Source organism: Cricetulus griseus, chromosome 5 (assembly GCF_003668045.3).
Source record: "Cricetulus griseus strain 17A/GY chromosome 5, alternate assembly CriGri-PICRH-1.0, whole genome shotgun sequence".
In the NCBI taxonomy this organism is placed as follows: Eukaryota; Metazoa; Chordata; class Mammalia; order Rodentia; family Cricetidae; genus Cricetulus; species Cricetulus griseus.
In genome coordinates this window covers 147,543,747-147,563,358 of record NC_048598.1, presented here as the reverse complement: position 1 = coordinate 147,563,358, position 19,612 = coordinate 147,543,747, and the positions used below count along the sequence as shown (strand labels likewise).

General features: G+C 43.3%; 1 protein-coding gene across 2 annotated transcripts in view; it reads right to left on the bottom strand.

Moving 5' to 3' along the window:
- Window positions 1–1,003: 1,003 nt before the first annotated feature.
- Snx6 (sorting nexin 6) overlaps window positions 1,004–19,612 on the bottom strand; it is a 55,786-nt gene continuing 37,177 nt past the window's right edge. For both annotated transcript variants that reach the window (XM_027419712.2, XM_027419713.2), the window contains exons 7-14: window positions 18,542–18,637; window positions 17,000–17,105; window positions 13,621–13,696; window positions 11,392–11,431; window positions 8,856–8,942; window positions 7,945–8,104; window positions 7,364–7,449; window positions 1,004–2,709 (exon numbers count right to left, since the gene is read on the bottom strand). In XM_027419712.2, the coding sequence (XP_027275513.1) occupies window positions 2,656–2,709; window positions 7,364–7,449; window positions 7,945–8,104; window positions 8,856–8,942; window positions 11,392–11,431; window positions 13,621–13,696; window positions 17,000–17,105; window positions 18,542–18,637 (705 nt within the window). In that variant the 3' untranslated portion in view covers window positions 1,004–2,655. The remainder of the gene's footprint in view (window positions 2,710–7,363; window positions 7,450–7,944; window positions 8,105–8,855; window positions 8,943–11,391; window positions 11,432–13,620; window positions 13,697–16,999; window positions 17,106–18,541; window positions 18,638–19,612) is intronic.

Sequence of the window (19,612 nt, the reverse complement as noted above, 5' to 3'; positions counted from 1 at the left end):
ACTACAGATGCCTTGAGCCACCGTGTGGTTGCTGGGAATTGAACCCCGGGACCTCTGGAAGAGCAGCCAGTACTCTTAACAGCTGAGCCATCTCTCCAGCCCCCTACATATGTTGTTTTCCAAGGTGTTGGTGAGACAGCCTGGTACACTGTCCTCTCATTACGTTTGTTATGCACCCACCACCCAAGGTCTGCTGGGTAGACGGTACCCCAGCCCCACAGGAGGTACTTTGACAGTAAATCCTGGGCCTGCCAAGTCGTCTTCGGGGCTAAACGCACTTGCTGTTATTATGGCTGGCAGCCCGAGTTTGATCTCCACAGTCCACTTGATGGAAGACTCACAGGAGGAGCCCTGGGACCATCCTCGCAGTCCCTGCCCTCACACACTACACACACACATTTAAATATAATTTGGGCCTGGCAGTAGTGGCTAATGCCCTTAATCTCAGCATTCGGGGAAGGCACAGGCCAGCCAGGCCTATAGAGCTAGTTCCAGGACAGCCAAAGCTACACAAAGAAACCTTGTCTCAAAACAAACAAGTAAACCTCAGGACCTGGCGGTGGACCAGCACTTTGGAGATAGATCTGCGATTTCGAGGATAGCCTGATCTACAGAGCCAGGGCCAGGACAGGCAAGGCCACACAGAGGATCCCAGTCTGGAAAAAGACAAGATTTATTTATAAAGTCTGTGTTGGAGAGATGTGTCGGAGCGCCCTGACTTGCTCTTCACTAGGACCCCCGGGCTCTTTTCCCAGTATCCACAACGAGGCTCCAGTTCCGGGGCATCCGATGCCCTCTTCGACCTCCACGCGTTCCCCGGTGCTGCACACATGTGGAACACAGACCGTGGTCAGGTAAAAGTATCTCTAAACAGTATATAAGATCACTCCACTTCTTTCCCCTCCAAAAGAGACAATTTTGATAACACAATAACCCACGTGGAAGAGAACCATCGTACATTTGGCCCTCTATCGCCCCTAGGCATTTACACGGCACCTTCACATTTCCAAAGCATGGTACCAACATTTATTAATCCTCACAACACCCCTGTGAGGTAGGTCAGCGTGTCCTTTATAGCAGAGAACTGAGGCAGAAGTCAAGAGAATCTTGCCCAAACCCGATTGAGGTCACAAGGGCAGCTGGTGAGGGCCGGAAGAGTCCAGAAGCAGGGGCTGTCCGGTCCTGCACTCACCCACCGGTGGACACCCTGTGGGTGCATTTCTATCAACGAAGGTCGCGTACAGGAAGGACGGAAAGGACCTTTCGGCCAACAACAGGAGAACCGACCCTGAACAGCACGCGGAAACGTGTCAGTCGGGGAGGACACTGACCAGCACGCCAACGAGGGAAGAGAAGAGAACACATGCGCTGAGCAAAGGCTGGGCGGGGGGTCACGGCGACCGACCACCGCCTGCGAGGAGGACCCGGCGACCTTCAGACGGTTTGGAAAACTACAGTTTTACAAACTAGGAACCCATTCCAGGGGTGACCAGCCCAAATCCCGTGGTTTCCTTCAAGAGAAGAGGACTTGGGAAAAGACAGAGGTGAAGTCCGCCCAACCTAACTTTACTCAGGGAATGAAGATCGTGCCAGCTCCCGTCAGAGAGCCAGGGAGTGTGTGACACGGGACCACCACCGGCACTCCGCATCCCGTCTGCACACCGACTTTTGTCCCCGGGAATCTACTTCCCTCCCCACACAAGAGCTCTTCCTTCCAGCAGAAGGCTTGCCCTCTGTGCCAGTCAATAGGCTGTCAGGGTGGTCGTGGTGACCACGGAGGGGCTCGGTGGACAGATGGCTGCGCCCAACTGGCTGAGCTAGGGACGGGATCCAGGGCTCTATGATGCTCCTGCATTTCGGAAACGGCAGTCGTCTGCCTCCGTCCTGCTGTCCAGCTGCACCTTCTGGGTGGTGCTCTCCGGTAAAGCGTTCGGTGAACCTGGTTCAGTTGGCCATTTCAAAAGAAAGAAGGGGAGGAAAACAAAAACAAAAAACCTGCACTGTAAAGCATAATACTGGAGTAGATTTATTATCGCTACCCCAAATTCCAGAGCGATACAAGGAGCATGGAGTTAAAACGCCGCTGGTATCGCCGGGCGTTTTACAATATTGGTTTAGTCCACGAGTTTAAGGCAAACATGTAACGCATCTGCTTTTCTTCAGAGATCATATAAAGCTCACAGAAACTGACCCAAAACTCTACGTTCATTAATTCAAAGTAAGTCTCATTAAGAAGGTTTACACGGATACATGAAAAAACGCAGGACACAGGATACTTAAAAAAAAAAAAAAAAAGAAAAAAATCTAGAAAGGCAACCTTTATCATGTGTGAACAATGGACTCTGAGAGTGTTAAAACTGGACAAGTGATTCATAGGTAAATAAGGCCGGCAGCCATGAGATCGCTACGCAGGAAACAAACGCAGTTAAGACAGGCTACTTAAAAGAGAGTTGAACTTTGGGCTTCTTGGAAGGTCAAGTGTGGGTGGCAGACCGCTGCCCCGTGGCCAGTGAGCCGAGCCCCGCTCAGAAGAGCCGATGCACCGCACCGTGCCAGCTGTTTCTGTTGTCCCCAGTGAGCTTAGATGCCAGAGGTCATCAAAGAAAACAAACGAGAGTTGAAGGCAGCCCTTTTCAACGGAAGGCCGAGTGTGGCCTATGTGTCTCCGTTTAAAACCGCAAGGCAGTTCTGCAGCAGTTGGAGGTTGCCCTAGAGGGAGCAAACAAAATCAAAATCAACCGTCAACTTTTTTAGGCCCAAAAGCTCAAAGAAAGAGTCATCGTTTGCAAACATTTTCATCCTCACGTGATGTGTATGGGTGTTTGGCTGCACTTGTGTCTGGGCACGTGTGTGCCCGCTGCTATCAGAGGCTTCGCCAAGCGAGAAAGAAAGGATGAAAGAGAGAGATCGTATTCTGGCGTCAGAATTCTAGAAACATTTCTGTCTCGGTTTAAAGACACAAATACCAGCTCGTTCACCAAATAAATTTCTACATAGACCAGTATTAATGGTTTAGATAGTCTGACTGTTAAGTAAAGATTTGGTTTTATTTCATGTGGACGAGTGATTTGTCTGTGTGTCTGAAGAGGGCATCAGATTCCCCCGGAACTGCGATTACTGACAGCATGAGCTACCAATTGGGTGCTGGGAATGAAGAGCCTGGATCCTCTGAGAGAGCAGCCAGTGCTCTCAACAGTCCTACCACGGTCTCTCTACAGCCTTGATGTGGTTTGACAAGGGTAAAATAAAGACCCCCGTGTCTGATGTTAACTGATGAATTTGGTTTCTGATTTTGTGACCGGCCATTAAGCTGGTATTTTTAAAAGAAAAGTGCAAACATCACACTCAAATATTCCACAGCATTCACATGCAGCTAGCCATTTGTAGAACATTTGAACTTGCTTCAAAACTTAAAAAGAGATTTCACTAAAGGTGTAGCATTCTGGAGTCAGACACAGGTGGATCTATGTTGATTGAGCTCTAGGGCAGCCAGGACCCTGTCTCAACTCCCCCACACCCAACTGTGATGGTGTGACGAAAGGCCTCCATAGACTCCTATTTGAATGTTTAGGGAGTGGCATTAGGAGGTGTGGTCTTGTTGAGGGGAAAGTGTCATTGTGGGTGGGCTTTGCAGTTTCAAAGCCCAAGCTAGGCTCAATGCTTCTCACTTCTCTCTACTGTTTGGAGATCCAGATGTAGGACTCTCAGCTTCATCTCCAGCACCATCTGCCTGCCTGCCTGCCTCACCGTGCCTCCCACCACGACGATGATGGACTAAATAAACCTCTATATGCCAGCCCCAGCTAAATGTTTTCCTTTAGAAGTGTTGCTGTGATCACGGTGTCTCTTCATAGCAATATAATACCAACTAAGAGTTCCCCCCTAGCTGGGCAGTGTTATTGCGTGCCTTTAATCCCATTACTTGGCAGAGGCAGTTGGATCTCTGTGAGTTCCTGGGCAGTCTGGTTTGCAAAGTCAGTTCCAGGACACACAGAGAGACCATGTAAATAAAAAAGACCCCCCCCAAAGAAATAAAATTCATTTTAGAGATGTATACTAATATAATTAGGATTTAGATCACACACTTTTAAAAATTTTATATGTATGAGCACTTTGCCTGCCTCTTTGTCATCCGTGTACCACATGTATACCTGGTGCTTGAGGATGTCAGAAAGGGCATCAGGTCTCCCAGAACTGGAGTTACAGAGAATTGTGAGCCTCCTGTAAGAACTGGAAACTCAAGTGTCTTGCCTTTTTTTGTTTTTGTTTTTCTCTTTTTGAGTCAGGGTTTCTCTGTGTGTCCCTGCTGTCCTGAAACGAGCACTGTAGGTCAGGTTAGTCTCAAACTTACAAAGATCCACATGCTTTTGTTCCCAGAGTTCTGTGATTAAAGGCATAGACCACCACACCCAGCATACTAAGTCCTCTTAATCACTGAGTCCTCTGTCCATTGCAGTCTTTTCCATTTTAAAAATATTTTTGTTGCATATTGTGTGTATATGTGTAGGAATCCACACATGCACAGGAGACTTGTGTCCTATATTTTTTAACTTAAAATTGATTTACTCTGTGTTTGAGAAAGGGAGGGAGGAGGGGGAGAGGAGGAGGGAGGAGGGAGGTGTAAGCACACCACAGCCAAGGCCCTCCCCTCATGTGGAGGTCAAAGGATAACTTGTAGGGGCCAGTCCTCACTTTGTGCCTTCTTCTGCTGCTGTGCTGCACACCTCAGTCTAGATGACCCACAACCTCCCAAACAGTTCTGTGTCTGCCTCTCATCTTGTCTTAGGAGTGCTGGGTTACAGATGTGCCCTGGGAGTGCTGGGTTATAGATGTGCACTTGGTTATAGATGTGCCCTTAGAGTGCAGGGTTACAGATGTGCCCTGGGAGTGCAGGGTTACAGATGTGCACTGGGAGTGCAGGGTTACAGATGTGCACTGGGAGTGCTGTGTTATAGATGTGCACTGGGTTACGGATGTGCCCTGGGAGTGCAGGGTTACAGATGTGCACTGGGTTTTAGATGTTCCCTGGGAGTGCTGGGTTACAGATGTGCACTGGGAGTGCTGGGTTACAGATGTTCCCTGGGATTGCTGGGTTACAGATGTGCCCTTAGAGTGCAGGGTTACAGATGTGCACTGGGAGTGCTGGGTTACAGATGTGCACTGGGTTTTAGATGTTCCCTGGGAGTGCAGGGTTACAGATGTGCACTGGGAGTGTTGGAGTGTTGGGTTACTGGACTGCTAAAGCTACATGATAGAGACCTGTTGTAAAAGAGCGAGAGGGAGGGAGAGACACAGAGACAGACTGACTGACAGACTGACTGACTGACTGACTGACTGGGACAAAGAACAATCTGTCAGTTCGTTGTGGTAGATTACATCTATTATCTCAGCACTTGGGAAGTTGAGGCTCGCAAATTGAGATTTTGAGGCCATCTTTGACTACATAATTAAATTGGAAGCCAGACCTTAACAAAGAAAATAACAGAGTGTGGGGGTATGCTTATGTCATTCCAGCAAGTAAACAAGAGCACTATTAGGAATTTGGAGCCTGAGTTATTTGTTAAATTCAGGCAAGGATGTCTACATGGTGATACCAAGTTAGCCTCAAACTCACAGAGATCCATCTGCCTCTGTGGTGATATTTTGCTTATGATCTAACAAAAATAATGTTTACCTGAAGTGCAAAGCTAGCCATACTAGTTAGCCATAGATGCTAGCCAGTGGTGGTACATACCATTAATCCTAGCACTTGGGAGACAGATTTCTGTGAGGTCAAGGTCACCCTGGGCTACACAAGATTGAATCTGTCTAAAAGAGAAATAGAACACAAAGTGATGCCACCACTTGGAGTGACGTGCCTTTAATCCCAGCACCAAGGAGGTGGAGACAGGAAGGCATATGGTTGGTGTAGAGAGCACTATAAAGCAGGAGGAGCTAGGAGATCAGAGCCACATACCTCTGCTTGGATTAAAGGCATATGCCACCACAATTGAAAGTTTTGGGGTTTTTTGTTTTGTTTTTTTCCGAGACAGGGTTTCTCTGTGGCTTTGGAAGCTGTCCTGGAACTAGCTCTTCTAGACCAGGCTGATCACGATCTCACAGAGATCCGCCTGCCTCTGCCTCCCAAGTGCTGGGATCAAATGAAAGTTTTGTTTTTTTTAAAAAGAGATAGTAAAGCCTGGACTACTGAGTAAGTTCCAGGATAGCAGGGGCTACACAGAGGAACCCTGTCTTGAAAAAACAAACAAAAAGAGCTATTAAAAGCCAGGTGGTGGTGGTGCATGTCTTTTATCCCAGCACTTGGGAGGCATAGGCAGGTGGATCTCTTTGAGGTAGAGGCCAGCCTGTTCTACAGAGCTAGTTCCAGGACAGCCAAGGCTATACAATGAAACCCTGACTCAAAAAACAAAACAAACAATAGACCCCAAACAAAACAAACAATAGACCCCAAAACAAATCAAACAAAAAGGATGTTTTTTTTTTTTTTTTTTTTTTTTGTGTGTGTGTGTGTGTGTGTGTCTGTATAGCACATACATCCAAGTGCTTATTTAGGCTAAAAAAGGATGTTGTATTTCCTGGTTGCACAGCTAGGATGGCTATGAGTTATTTGTTGTGGGTACTGGGAACCAAACTCGAGTCCTTTAAAGAAAGGCAAGTGATCTTACCAGCTGTATCATCTCTCCAGTCCCAAAGGTGTAGCCCAGGGTGGCCTTGAACTTGGGACCCTGCCTCTGCCTCTTCAGTGTGTCCTACAGGTATGCACTACCACAACTGTAAAACACCAGGCAGTATAGGCAGCATTTTTCTTTTTTTAGCATTATTTTGTGTGTGTACGCACCAGTGTGTTTATCTTGACATGTCTGGAGGTCATAGAATAACCTCCTAAGTAGAGGCTGAGGCAGGAAGATCACTGAGTTCAAGGTCAGCCTGGTCTACCTAATGAGCTCTAGCCTAGTCTGAAGAATGAGAAGATGCTTCGACAACAGCAAACAACCAACCTAACTCCCATTCTGTCAGGATGGGAATGCAGTTCAGTGACAGAGTGCTGGCCAGCAGGCACAGAACCCCACACTTAATTCTAGTACTGAAAACAACAAAACCCCAAGTAAGGGCCAGTAGAATAGCCAATGAAGGAAAAGCACTCACTGCATAAGCCTGAACCCTGAGTTCAATCTGGAAACTTATACAAGGCAGAAGCAAAACTCTAAAGGTGTCCTCCAACCTCCACACATGTCCACACACACAATGTAAAAGAAAATATCCAAATAAACCAAGGACAGTTGTGTCATTCCTCCTATAGGAGGCTGATCAAAGGATCAGCGTAATTTAAAATTTAAATGATTAAATATAATAGTGACACTACCTTTGCATGCTTTAGTTCTAGTTCTGCAAGTTCCACCAAATTTTTTCTGAATGCGGCCACTCTTCTCGTCTTAAAATCTATCAGTTCTGTAAACAAAAGCAAAAAAATTAGGACACAATCACAAAGCCCACCTTGCCCAGGAAGTGAAAGATTTTAGTTTGCTGAGAGAAAAAGTTTCCCACAGGCCTTGGCCCAGGACAAGAAAGTTGGTCCCAACCTGAGGGCAGACAAACAATCCTTTTTGGGTTACACCTGGCCAACAGACAATCGGGGACTTTCCAGGGTACATTCTACGGTTTTTCCTTTATAGAAAAGCAGGTCACACTTGGGTGACCACTCTAACATGAGATCATAATCATACTTTGTAATCAATCACTTTGTGCCCCTTGCCTGTATGCTGATCTGCACACACCATGCTGGGGTGTGCAGCTTTCCCAATATTGCTGATACCCGAATTCGCATTCATAAGATAAACTCTCTTACTTTTATAGCTCTTGGTCTGGTTTCTGAGTCTCGGGGGCTCCTCGGGATCCTGTGGCCCTTAGGGGTCTGGGGTCTTTCAGAAGGTGTGTTAACTGTACCTTGTTTTGCAGATTCAGATATTTTTTCAAACTTTTGACAGCACAACTGTTGGGAAGTTTCAGCCTGTAGAACATCTTTGTTTTTTGCTCTTGCCTTGTCCAGTGCTTTATTGGCATTCTCGTAGTCCACCAGTGACCTTGACCTTCTATAGAGGAGGTCCTGCAAAACACAGCATTGGCAGTCTATCATGTGCCCTTCCTGCAGTTAGACGCAACCTCCACAGCAGCAGCAGTGGCACTTAATCGGGAACTTCTAAATGCAGCTGGGAGTAAAGGTGTCCGTCTATCCCGCCCCTGCACCCCCGGCTGTGGTGCACATCTTTAATCCCAGCAAATGCCCTACAAACCATTGTCCTGCACATGTTACATAAGCTCACCATCACTAATTTGGAAATTAAGAGTATTCTCGGTGCTTTTTAAAATATTTGTTTTCTTTTTCTGAGCCTTTGCTGCTGATTACTCAGTCTTTTATACACAGCAGGAAATGTGAGTCGTAGTGTTCGCATCTCAGTCAAGGACTTATATCAAATTAGAAATCAGTACATATCCAAATCTTATTTGGGCATTTTGCTTTTTTAGGTTTTTTGAGACAGGGTTTCTCTGTGTAGCCCTGGCAGTCCTGGAACTCACTCTGTAGACCAGGCTGGCCTCAAACTCACAAATATCCACCTGCCTCCTTAGTGCTGGGGTTAAAGAAAGGTGTGTGACACTATGCCTGGCTCTGAGAAAGGTAATTTCATATAGCATTTATTTGTTTTTGAGACCAGGTTTCACTACAGAGTCCAAGCTAGCCTCACCTCATTTCTCCTGCCCCAATCCACCAAACGCTGGGATCCCAGCCAAACAGCACGGCACTGTTTGAGAATACAGACCAATATGCCCATCATCAACTCTTCACAACCTAAACGAACCTTAGCTGCTTGCGACTCCCTTAAGTAGTACTTGAGCAGGTCAGAAAGCTTGAGGTCCTCATCAGCAGACACCCGGGCCTCTATTTTCTGAAATGGGAAACGGCATTAAATCACCTGTTGTTACATTTGGCTCTACATAAAAACTTTTTTTTTTTTTTTTTTTTTTTTTTTTTTTTTTCCCAAGACAAAGTTTCTCTGTGGCTTTGGAGGCTGTCCAGGAACTAGCTCTTGTAGACCAGGCTGGTCTCGAACTAACAGAGATCTACCTGCCTCTGCCTCCCAAGTGCTGGGATTAAAGGCATGCGCCACCAATGTCTGGCCCATAAAAACATTTTTAATGTGTAGCTACATATAATGTGTTTCCACTCTGCTTTATCTGGGTGTCTTTCAAAATTCCAACAAGAAATGAACAGAAAAACAACAATGAATTTATGAAGAAATTCTACATTTGGAAACTTAACTTCCTTACCATTTTTAGCTTTGCTATTACAGCAACGGCAATTGATAGGTGCTTATCAACAGATGAAGGAATTTGAGACGAAATGGAAAGGGAAGCTAAAAAGAACTCTTTGGGGGGCTGGAGAGATGGCTCAGAGGTTAACAGCACCGTCTGCTCTTCCATAGGTCCTGAGTTCAATTCCTAGCAACCACATGGTGGCTCACAACCATCTATAATGAGATCTGGTGCCCTCTTCTGGTGTGCATGCATGCAGATAATTGTTTATGTAATAACAAATAAATAAATAAAATGTACACGCCATGCCTGCCAAAAATCTTTAAAAAAAAAAAACTCATTGCCAGGTGGAGGTGGAGCACACCTTTAATCCCAGCATTCAGGAGGCAGATGTTGGATCTCTGAGTTCAAGGCCAGTCTGGTAAACCAAGATCCCTGGAACCCACGTAAAGTAGAAAGCAGGGAACCAATTCGCCAAAATTGTCCTTTGACCTCTCTATGTCAGAGCATGTGCACCCACATACACTCAATACACATGCACACTAATATATACTTAAAATAATAATTTAAAAATTTAAAAAATCCTCTTTAAATTATCTGAGCCAGATGTGATGAAACATGCCTATAATCCCGGCTGGGGCAGAAGAATCTTGAGTTCTGGGCAATATAGTGAGATAGTTTCTCAAAAACATTACCTTTTTTTTTTTTTTTTTAGGTTGTTTTGGTTTGATATGGTTTTAGTCCTGGCTGGCCTTGAACTCAGAGAGCCAGCTGCCTCTGAATCCTGAGCGTTGGGACTAAATATGTGTGCCACCACATCTGGCCTAAGAGATGTTTTATATCAGCTAAATGCAATAAGAAATTAATCTGTCTCCTGACTTGTTACCATGAAGTCACTTAAGTAGGAAGAAGCAATGGGGAAATCTGTACTTGGTGACATTGAGAAAAACAATATCACTGGTTATATTTTGAGGCAGGGTTTCTCTGTTGGCTGTCCTGGAACTTGTTCTGTAGACCAGGCTGGTCTCAAATTTAAGACATTTGCCTGTCTCTGCCTCCCAAGTGCTAGAATTAAAGGCACGTGCCACCACCACATGGCCTTTCTTCTTCTTTTCCCCCTTTTCATTTTAGTATTGGCTATATTAAAAAATAATTATCAGCCTTAAAGAATTGAGATGTGCCGGGCGTTGGGGGCGCATGCCTTTGATCCCAGCACTCGGGAGGCAGAGGCAGGCGGATCTCTGTGAGTTCGAGACCAGCCTGGTCTATAAGAGCTAGTTCCTGGACAGCCTCCAAAGCCACAGGGAAACCCTGTCTCGAAAAAAACAAAAAAGAAAGAAATGTTCATTTTCAGGAAACCTTGGTGATGTGTATGTAACTTTTTCTACTACTCTATATTCTTTTCTATAAATCTGAGACTAGGTCAGGTATGGTGGTGCACACCTGTAATCTCAGCACTTGAGAGGTGGAGATTCGGCTTTATAGAGTTCAAGGCTAGCTTGATCTAGACCCCAACTCAAAAATAAATATCTGAAATCACTATTGGAATTGTTTGCTTTTCTTAAGAGGCATGCTCACTGAGTACTAAAACACGGGTAAACCACCAAGTGCGAGCATGCTCACAGAGCAACCTGAATGCTTACATTCTTTCTAGTGGGAGTAAAGCGGGTACACATGTGCCAGTGCTGAAGGTCTGAGGTCAGCCTTCTTCCGTCACGGGGGTTCTAAGATTGAACCCAGGTCATGACAGCAAAGGCCTTCAACTCCTGAGCCACCTCACTAATCCTAATTAAAAAAATGTTTTTTACATTTTTCTGGGGGTGGAAGTAGGTCATGCTATATAGGTCCAGGCTTGTCTTGAAATCAAAGTCCTCCTGTTTTAGCTTTCTGAGTGCTAGGATTACCACAGCTGACACTTTCAACAATATTTTTATGTTAATTTTATTTTGTCTGTCTCAGAGGCACATGTGGAAGCTGAGAACTTAGGGAGACACCTCCTGTGTTTCAGTTTTAGGGGCACAATACAATATTGTTAACACAAGTATGATTCTATGCAGTAGTTCTTTCATGGTTAATACTTACTCTTGTTTTATCAAACAGTTCCGAAACTTTGAGGAAAAATCTGCAAGGGAGAAATACTTTCATCAGAAGTAGCATTTGATTAATTTTTCACTTTAAGTGTTTAGACATGATAACCCCAAACCATATTAACAAAGGACATTCTTGTTTCATCAATAAAGCACCCAGTGGTCTTGTTAACTGCACTTTTTACAACAATAAACTGAATAATACTCTTTTGATTTCTCAGAAGCTATATGGTGTAGGAGAGAACAGATCCCCACAAGTTGTTCTCTGATCTCTACACTCTTGCTATTACATGTGTGCCCCACCCCAAACAAATAGACAGGCCTGGTGGAGCACACCTTTATTCCCAACACTCAAGAGGCAGAGGCAGGTGGATCTCTGAGTTCCTGGCCAGCCTGGTCTACAAAGACATTTACAGGGCAGCCAAAGATACAGAGACATTGTTCTCACCCACCCACTAAAAAATGTTTAATGTTAACTTAAAGAAGTAAAACACTGAAGACGGAACAATTCTTAGAATCCTCTGGAAATATTGTTTGTTGTTTATTTTTGGCTGTTAAGAAAACTGAGCTCAGGGCCTCACACATACTAGGTAAGGTTTCTACCACCAAGCAACAGCCCCAGTTTAAACATTTATAGATATAGAAACTTTGTCCTGAAAACAAAAATGAATAACAATTGCTATCTCAGAATACACTCTCAAATAGACAGCATGGCAAGTCTATTATCAGTTTTAAAATATTCTAGGCTGAGCAAAGTGGCTCACACCCTTAACCACAGCACTCTGGAGGCAGAGGCAGGCAGATCTCTGTTAAGAGGCCAGCAAGAGTTACATAGTAAAACTCTATCTCAACACAGAGGATGGGGCCTGGAGTAATGGCTCAGCAGTTAGGAGCCTTGCTTCTATTCCAGAGTACCTGAGCTCTGTTCACAGCACCCATGTCAGGCGACTCACAGTAACCTGTGACTCTCGTTCCAGGGGATCTGACACACTCTTTGGCCTCCAAGGGCACAAGCACACAGGTGTGATACACTCATGCAAATACTTACACATACAAATGAAAAGAAAAAATATGTATGTAGTTTTTATAGAACAAACAATGAGTGTGTGTGTGTGTGTGTGTGTGTGTGTGTATGTGTGTATGTATTCATTCCTTAAATTACTTGTTTTTATATGTGTGTTTTGCCTGTATGTAAGTACACACAAGTTTTTAAATTTATACATGGGTATGCCGTGGGACCACCACATATATGTGCAGAAGAGGGTGTTGGAGCTCCTAGAACTGGAATTACAGGTGGCTATGAGCCACATACACACATACTAGGAACCAAACTAAGCCTAGTTTTTGTCCTTCTCTTTTGGTTTTATGAGGGTCCAGGCTGGCCTAAACTCAAAACTGCTCTGCCTTAGCCTCCCAGGTCCTAGGTCGAGAGGCCCTCTTTCTTTCTTTCTTTCTTTTTTTTTTTTTTTGAGACAAAGTGTCATGTATACCAGATTTGCTTCAGCCTCGTGTCCATGATCTGCTGTGATACACATCCCTAGCACATATATATACACACAAAATAAATATAAAGTGTTTTGTTTATGTTCAACTGGAGTGCTAGGAATAGAGGTGTGTGCCTATAAATCCCAAAAGCCAGCATTCAGGCAGCAGAGTTAGGAGAATCTAGAGACCAAGGTCATTCTTAGCTACATAGCCTGTTTGAACACTGTGGGCTACGTGTGACAAAGTGTGGAGAAGAGCTGGGGGAGGGGTATATTGGGTATTTAGCTCAGTGCTAGACTACTTGAATTGAAAAAAAAGTTTAGTTTGACTTCCAATGAAATAGATAGCAAATTTGTGAAATGTTCAATATTTATTTACAGACAGGGTCTCACCATGTAGCCATGGCTGGACTAGAACTAATGTAGACCAGGCTAGTCTCAAACTCTAGCCTCAAAATCACAGATATCTGCCTTCTGCCTGCCTTGGCTTCCTAGGTGCTGGGATTAAAGGCATGCACTACCATCAGCCTGAAGTGTTGAATATTTTAAAATAATAATTAGAGAATGAGAAGACAAAAAAGAAACCAACTACTTTATTTTAATAAAAAAACCAGTTTATCATGAATGGGTTGATAAAAATACCCTACAATGGCTATGTAAATTATAAGCACTATTTCCTCTGCTGCCAGCAACCCTTCCTCTGATTTACTTGTACTCAAGTTCTTAACTATAATTCTTACTTGCATATATCTGTAGAGTCCTGAGTTCCTAAAGCATATAATGAAGACCCAATTCTATTGTAATCATCAGCAGCACCTATGGAGAAAGTTTTGAGAATTAAAAACCAAGTTTTAATAATATATTAATTTAAAAATACTTACTGATCACCTATCTGCAAAACGTAATATAAAAAAAACGCAGTAACAAAACAAAACAAACAACTGTAATGTGATATGATAGATACATCAGACATGTAAAAATTGCTTTAGAAGTATGTAATGCAGTTGGAGAAGACCATGGAAACTAAAGAATGAACTGAAGTGTGGCCGGGCGTTGGTGGCACACGTCTTTGATCCCAGCACTCGGGAGGCAGAGGCAGGCGGGTCTCTGTGAGTTGGAGACCAGCCTGGTCTACAGAGCGAGTTCCAGGATAGACTCCAAAGCTACACAGAGAAACCCTGTCTCGAAAAACTAAAAGAATGAACTGAAGTGTGTAGGGTGGGCAAATCTTCACTAGGCAAAGAGAGCACACACTAAGGGAAACGGCATGGAGAAGGTCACACGCACAAACAGAACAACACACTCAGAGCAGGTGAGACTCAGTACTGTTGGAAACCAGGGGGAGTGGATAGAGTGAAGACAAACTAGAAATGTTTTGGAAGTCAAAGTCTTGCAAACCAAAAGAGTTTGGGTTTGTGGGATAGATATCACTAAATATTTAAGTTGAAAGGTGGCAAACTCAACCTAAAAAGAATTTTAGAGATCCTCCACCCCCCGAAATCTGCTATATACAGTCTAAAAGGGGAAAGACAGAAAAGGCAAGAATGACCAACCAAGAAACTGCTACAATAATCTGGGTAAGAGATACTAGCAAAGCTGCAAATCGCTGAGGAAGTCCCTACAGGTAGGAATCATGAACAACACACTTGATATACACAGTACACACACACAACATGATAATCTCTTTACTCAGATGCCACAGGGCAAAGGACTCAACTTGAGCAAGCTATCCACTTGCTGGAGGAGGACTACAGTAAGTGCTTCTTTTATTTCATACAACATGAAACCACCCGTATGAGGATAACAATGGTACCCACATAATTTATGTGGAGGACTGAATGTGTTACTAAATATTACAAAGTATTTGGATACTATACATGTTAATTACCATATATTAGCTAGTAATAAATTCCAAGATACTTATCTGAAATATAGTAGCAGTATTTTTACTAGTATCTCTCTCTTTTTGGTTTTTCAAGATGGTTTCTCTGTGTAGTCCCGCCTGTCCTGAAACAAGCTCTGTACAACAGGCTGGCCTCGAACTCACAGAGATCCTCCTGCCTCTGCCTCCAGAGTGCTGGGATTAAAGGTGTGCACCACCACTACCCAGTCTAGTGTCTGTCTCATTTTTTAAATTTCAAGATAGTTTATTTTCAAAATGGGTCACAACATTAGCTTCTGGCACTCTGCCAAATGTACAAGCTACAAATGCTTGCTCAGAAGCTGAGGGGCACACGTTAGTACCATGTCTGAAAAGTGATTAAAAATCCAAATAAAACAAATATTCAGTTTCCATAGGACCCATCTCCTAGCCTCCCATACTGCACCTGTGCCACAGTGCCTGTCTCTTAACAAAACAGAAACCCTTATATTTATTCTGCATAAAATTACTTTCAACTGATAAGCACTAAACTATTATTGCTATTTAAATTAGATTTGTTTTCATTGTAAATTATGTGTACCTGTGCATGGATATGTTTTCTTGAATACAGATGTCCTTGGAGGCCAAAAGAGGATGAACATTAGATCCCCTGGAGCTGACATTAAAGGTGGTAAAGGTGGTTGTGCGCTGTCCAACATGGGTGCTGGAGTCAAACTTAGGCTCTTTGGAAGAACAGCAAGCGCTCTTAGCCACGGAGCCATCTTTCTAGTCCCAACATGTCTATTAAATTTTGAATAAATTAGGTGTGGTGGTGCATATCTGCAATTCCAGAATTTATTATGAAGTAGCCTAAGGCTCACCCATAATCTTCCTGTCGCTGCCTCCACAGTGCTGGGATTATAGGCATGCTACCGTGTCGGCCTCATTTTATTCTGGGGTTATCAGTACAAATACACATTCATCGTTGTTCTTTAAGCACCACCTATTTGGCCAAATGAATAGGAATCACCAATATTTTCTTCAGTTCATTGCCTTCCTGTCCCTTTCCTCCTCCTCCACCTCCTCCTCCTCCTCCCCCTCCTCCTCCTCCTCCTCTTCCTCCTCCTCCTCCTCCTCCTCCTCTCCTCTTTTTCTTCTTTTTTTTTGAGAGAGAGTTTCTCCGTGTAGCTTTGGAGCCTATCCTGGCACTCCCTCTGGAGACCAGGCTGGCCTCCAACTCACAGAGATCTGCCTGCCTCTGCCTCCCGAGTGCTGGGATTAAAGGCGTGCTACCTACACCCAGCTCCTCTTCTTTTTCTTACTTAAAATGTATCTATTTAAACTTTGTATTATTATCTGATGTTTGTGATGTGTGTTTGAGTGTGGGCAGGGCAGGGCACGGCACGGCACAAATGTGCAAGCCAGAGGACAACTTTGTGAGGTGATTCTCTTCTTCCACCTTTCTGTAAGTTCCAAGGATGGACCTGAAGTCATCATGCTTGTACAACAAGCATCTTTCTTTACCCACTGAGCCTTCAAGGCAAGACTGAATCAGAACTGCTGTGGGGACTAGGACTGTAGCTCAACTGTGTGTGTGTGTTAGCTTACATTTACATAGTTCTAGGTTTGACAGCCAGCACCACACGCCTGTAATCCTAGGTTAGGCAAAGAAAAGGTAGGGGGATCAGAGGCTTAAGGACATTTTTGGCTACACTGTAATACACTCTGTTCCAAAGAGGACACTTGGAGGGAACCTGAGTGTCACAGACTACAATTTAAGAACCACTATTCAGACTTTCATTAAAAAAAAAAAAAAAAAAAAATACAAAAAGAAAAAAGAACTGTAAGTAACATGTCAACCTTACAATTATTTCAACTTAAATGTAAGGTTTTTATGGGGGGAATGGTTAATTGATTAACTTAACCCAGTGGTTAAGTGCTAGTAGAGGACCTGGGTTTAGGCCCAGCACCTGTATCAGGTAGCTCACAACCACTTATAATAACCCCAGTTCCAGAGGAGCTGATGCCCTCTTTCTGGCCTCCACAGTACATACACATACACTTTTGTTTGCTTGTTATTTTCGAGACAGGGTCTCTCTACAGATCCCTGGCTGTCCTGGAACTCACTGTGTAGATTAGGTTGGCCTCAAACTCAGAGGATCTGCCTGCCCCTGCCTTCAGAGTGCTGGAACTAAAGATGTGTTATAGCCGTGTCCATAAAACAAACAAATCTTAAAGTTTTACCACAGAAGTCTTACTTTTGTGAGATCTTGTCATCCTGTCAGATTTAGCAGATGCATCTTTAACTCGGTTATGATATTCTAAAAGGAATGTTCGTTCATGCTCAAAGAAGTCATCTACGTCCTGTGGGATGAGGAAAGAGCTGTTTACACACGTGCTCTAATGTGACTGAAACCTTGCCATCATTACAGAACCGATGTCAGCAAAGGAGGACAACTGTCTTCTAGCACTCAGGCTTTACACCGCCCTCCTCCACACAGTCAGACTTTACCAGACAAGCAATGGTTTACAGCTGAAGGCTAGAGTGCCCTGTGTGCTAATCCTGACCAAGCCTATGCTCTGCTGCTACACTGCTGCCCAGAGTGAGCAAATGCTTTTGAGGAAAAAGGAAAAACATTCTGGTAGCTAGAAATGAAAAAACAAACAAACAAACAAACTTATTTTTCCTAGTCTATTATGTATTTCAGGGGTTACCTATACTAGCTAGCTACTTAGATGAACTTAGTCAAATAAGTCATTTGGGAGCAAATGATACAATTAACTACCATTTTCAATCTTTTTTTTTTTTTTTAAATTTTAAACGTTGACTTTTATTTTATATGTATTGGGGTTCTGCTTACATATGTCTGCATACTACTCGTGTACCTAGTGCCATAAGAAGAGGGGTGCTAGATCCCCTAAAACTGAGTGGCAGACCACAGAGATAATGGGGATCAAACCTGGGTCTTCTAGAAGAGCATCTCTCCAGCCCCTAGATATATGTTTTAAAATTTTAAAAAGTCACTAATAGTGCTTTCTAGCAACTGTTCTTAGAAAGTATTATAATATAATTAGGATTTATAGCAATAGAAACTGAACAGCCAAAAGTCTGCACTAAAAAGTGTCATTTAACCATCACTTCAAATCTGTCAGTTTTCTTAACCATAAAAATGGTGATAAGTATATCTAACATGCAAGGTTATAATGAACACTGCAATCAAAAGCTACAAATTAATATATTATACATGCTAAAAATATCTGTTGATTATGAAAATCACAACTAACAGTGGTTTACATTTACTAGCTAAGAAAATGTTAACTGCAATACAGAGAAGCCTGATATGTCACTAGAGAGAAGTTTGCACTTGGACTGTCAGCACAAGCTTTCATGCAGATATGAGAGCAGGCAGTAACAATGAAACGGAAGCACTGTTCACCTTTCCTAGTATCTGCTGATATTGTTTACTGAAAAAAGGTACCAGGGAAGTAAATTCTCATACCATTTGAAAAACATCATTAAGGAAAAAGCTACTATTTAGTAACTATTAGAATATTTTCACACACATTTAAGTCCATTCTTACCACGATACTGTGAACCAAGTGGTATTACTTCATTTTGAAGATGGAAAAACAGTTTTTCTCAAGATCATACATTTAAACCAAAGACACTACCAAAACCTCAGCTGAGATCTGACTAAACCCAATCCTGGGGCTGTCTATCCTGCACCTGAAGGCAGGTGTGAGGCACACATCCTTAATCCTAGAATTTGAGAGGCATAGGCAGGAAAGTATAACTTTACCTTCACTCCTGAAACGATGACTCCATCTGCTGACTTAACCATGTTTTTAAAGAAATCCTCCAGCTTTTCTTTTTTATTTTTTCCTCGAACACTCAACTGAAGAAAAAAAAAAAAAAAAGGCAATTTAAATTAGCATTTTTGGAAGCTACAAACAGTAATAACCCTTCTACTCTTAGACATTTAAATGGAAATCTTTTGTTTGTTTGTTTTAAAGATTTATTTATTTATTATGTATACAGTGTTCTGCCTATACTTCTGCAGGTCAGAAGAGGGCACCAGATCTCATTGTAGATGGTTGTGAGCCACCTTGTGGTTGCTGGGAATCAAACTCAGGACCTTTGGAAGAGCAGCGAGTGCTCTTAACCTCTGAGCCATCTCTCCAGCCCCTAAATAGAAATCTTAAAGGACCTCAGTTTCTAAACTTAAAGTAGCCCTCCTGCCCCCTTTGGTTTTCTTGAGACAGGATTTCTCTGTGTAGCCTTTTGCTTTTCAGGAACTCACACTGTAGACCAGACTGGTCTTAAACTTAGAAATCCAGAGATCTGCTTGCCTATAGCTTGAGTGGTAGCATTAAAGGCATGCACTACCATGCCTGGCAAAAGTAGCAATCTCTTGTGTGTATATATAAGAGTAACAGCCATGCTGGGCAGTGGTGGTGCATGCCTTTAATTCCAGCACTGGCAGGTGGATCTCTGTGAGTTTGAGGCCAGCCTGGTCTACAAAGTGAGTTTCAGGGCAGCCGGTGCTAATCAGTGAAACCCTGCCTCGAAAAACCAATAGATAGATAGATAGATAGATAGCGAGCCATGGCATAACTGTATGTCAACATGCAAAAGATTACAAATAGACTGATATCACTATGCACAAAACTCAGCTCCAAGTGGATCAAAGACATCAACATAAACCAGTTACACTGACCCTGATGGAAGAGAAAGTGGAAAGTAGCCTTGACCGCACAGGAGACCATTCCTTAAATAGAACACCAGTAGCACAGACACTGAGAGCAACAATTAATAAATGAAACCTCCTGAAACTGAGAAGCTATTCCTACAGAATGGGAAATATCTTCAC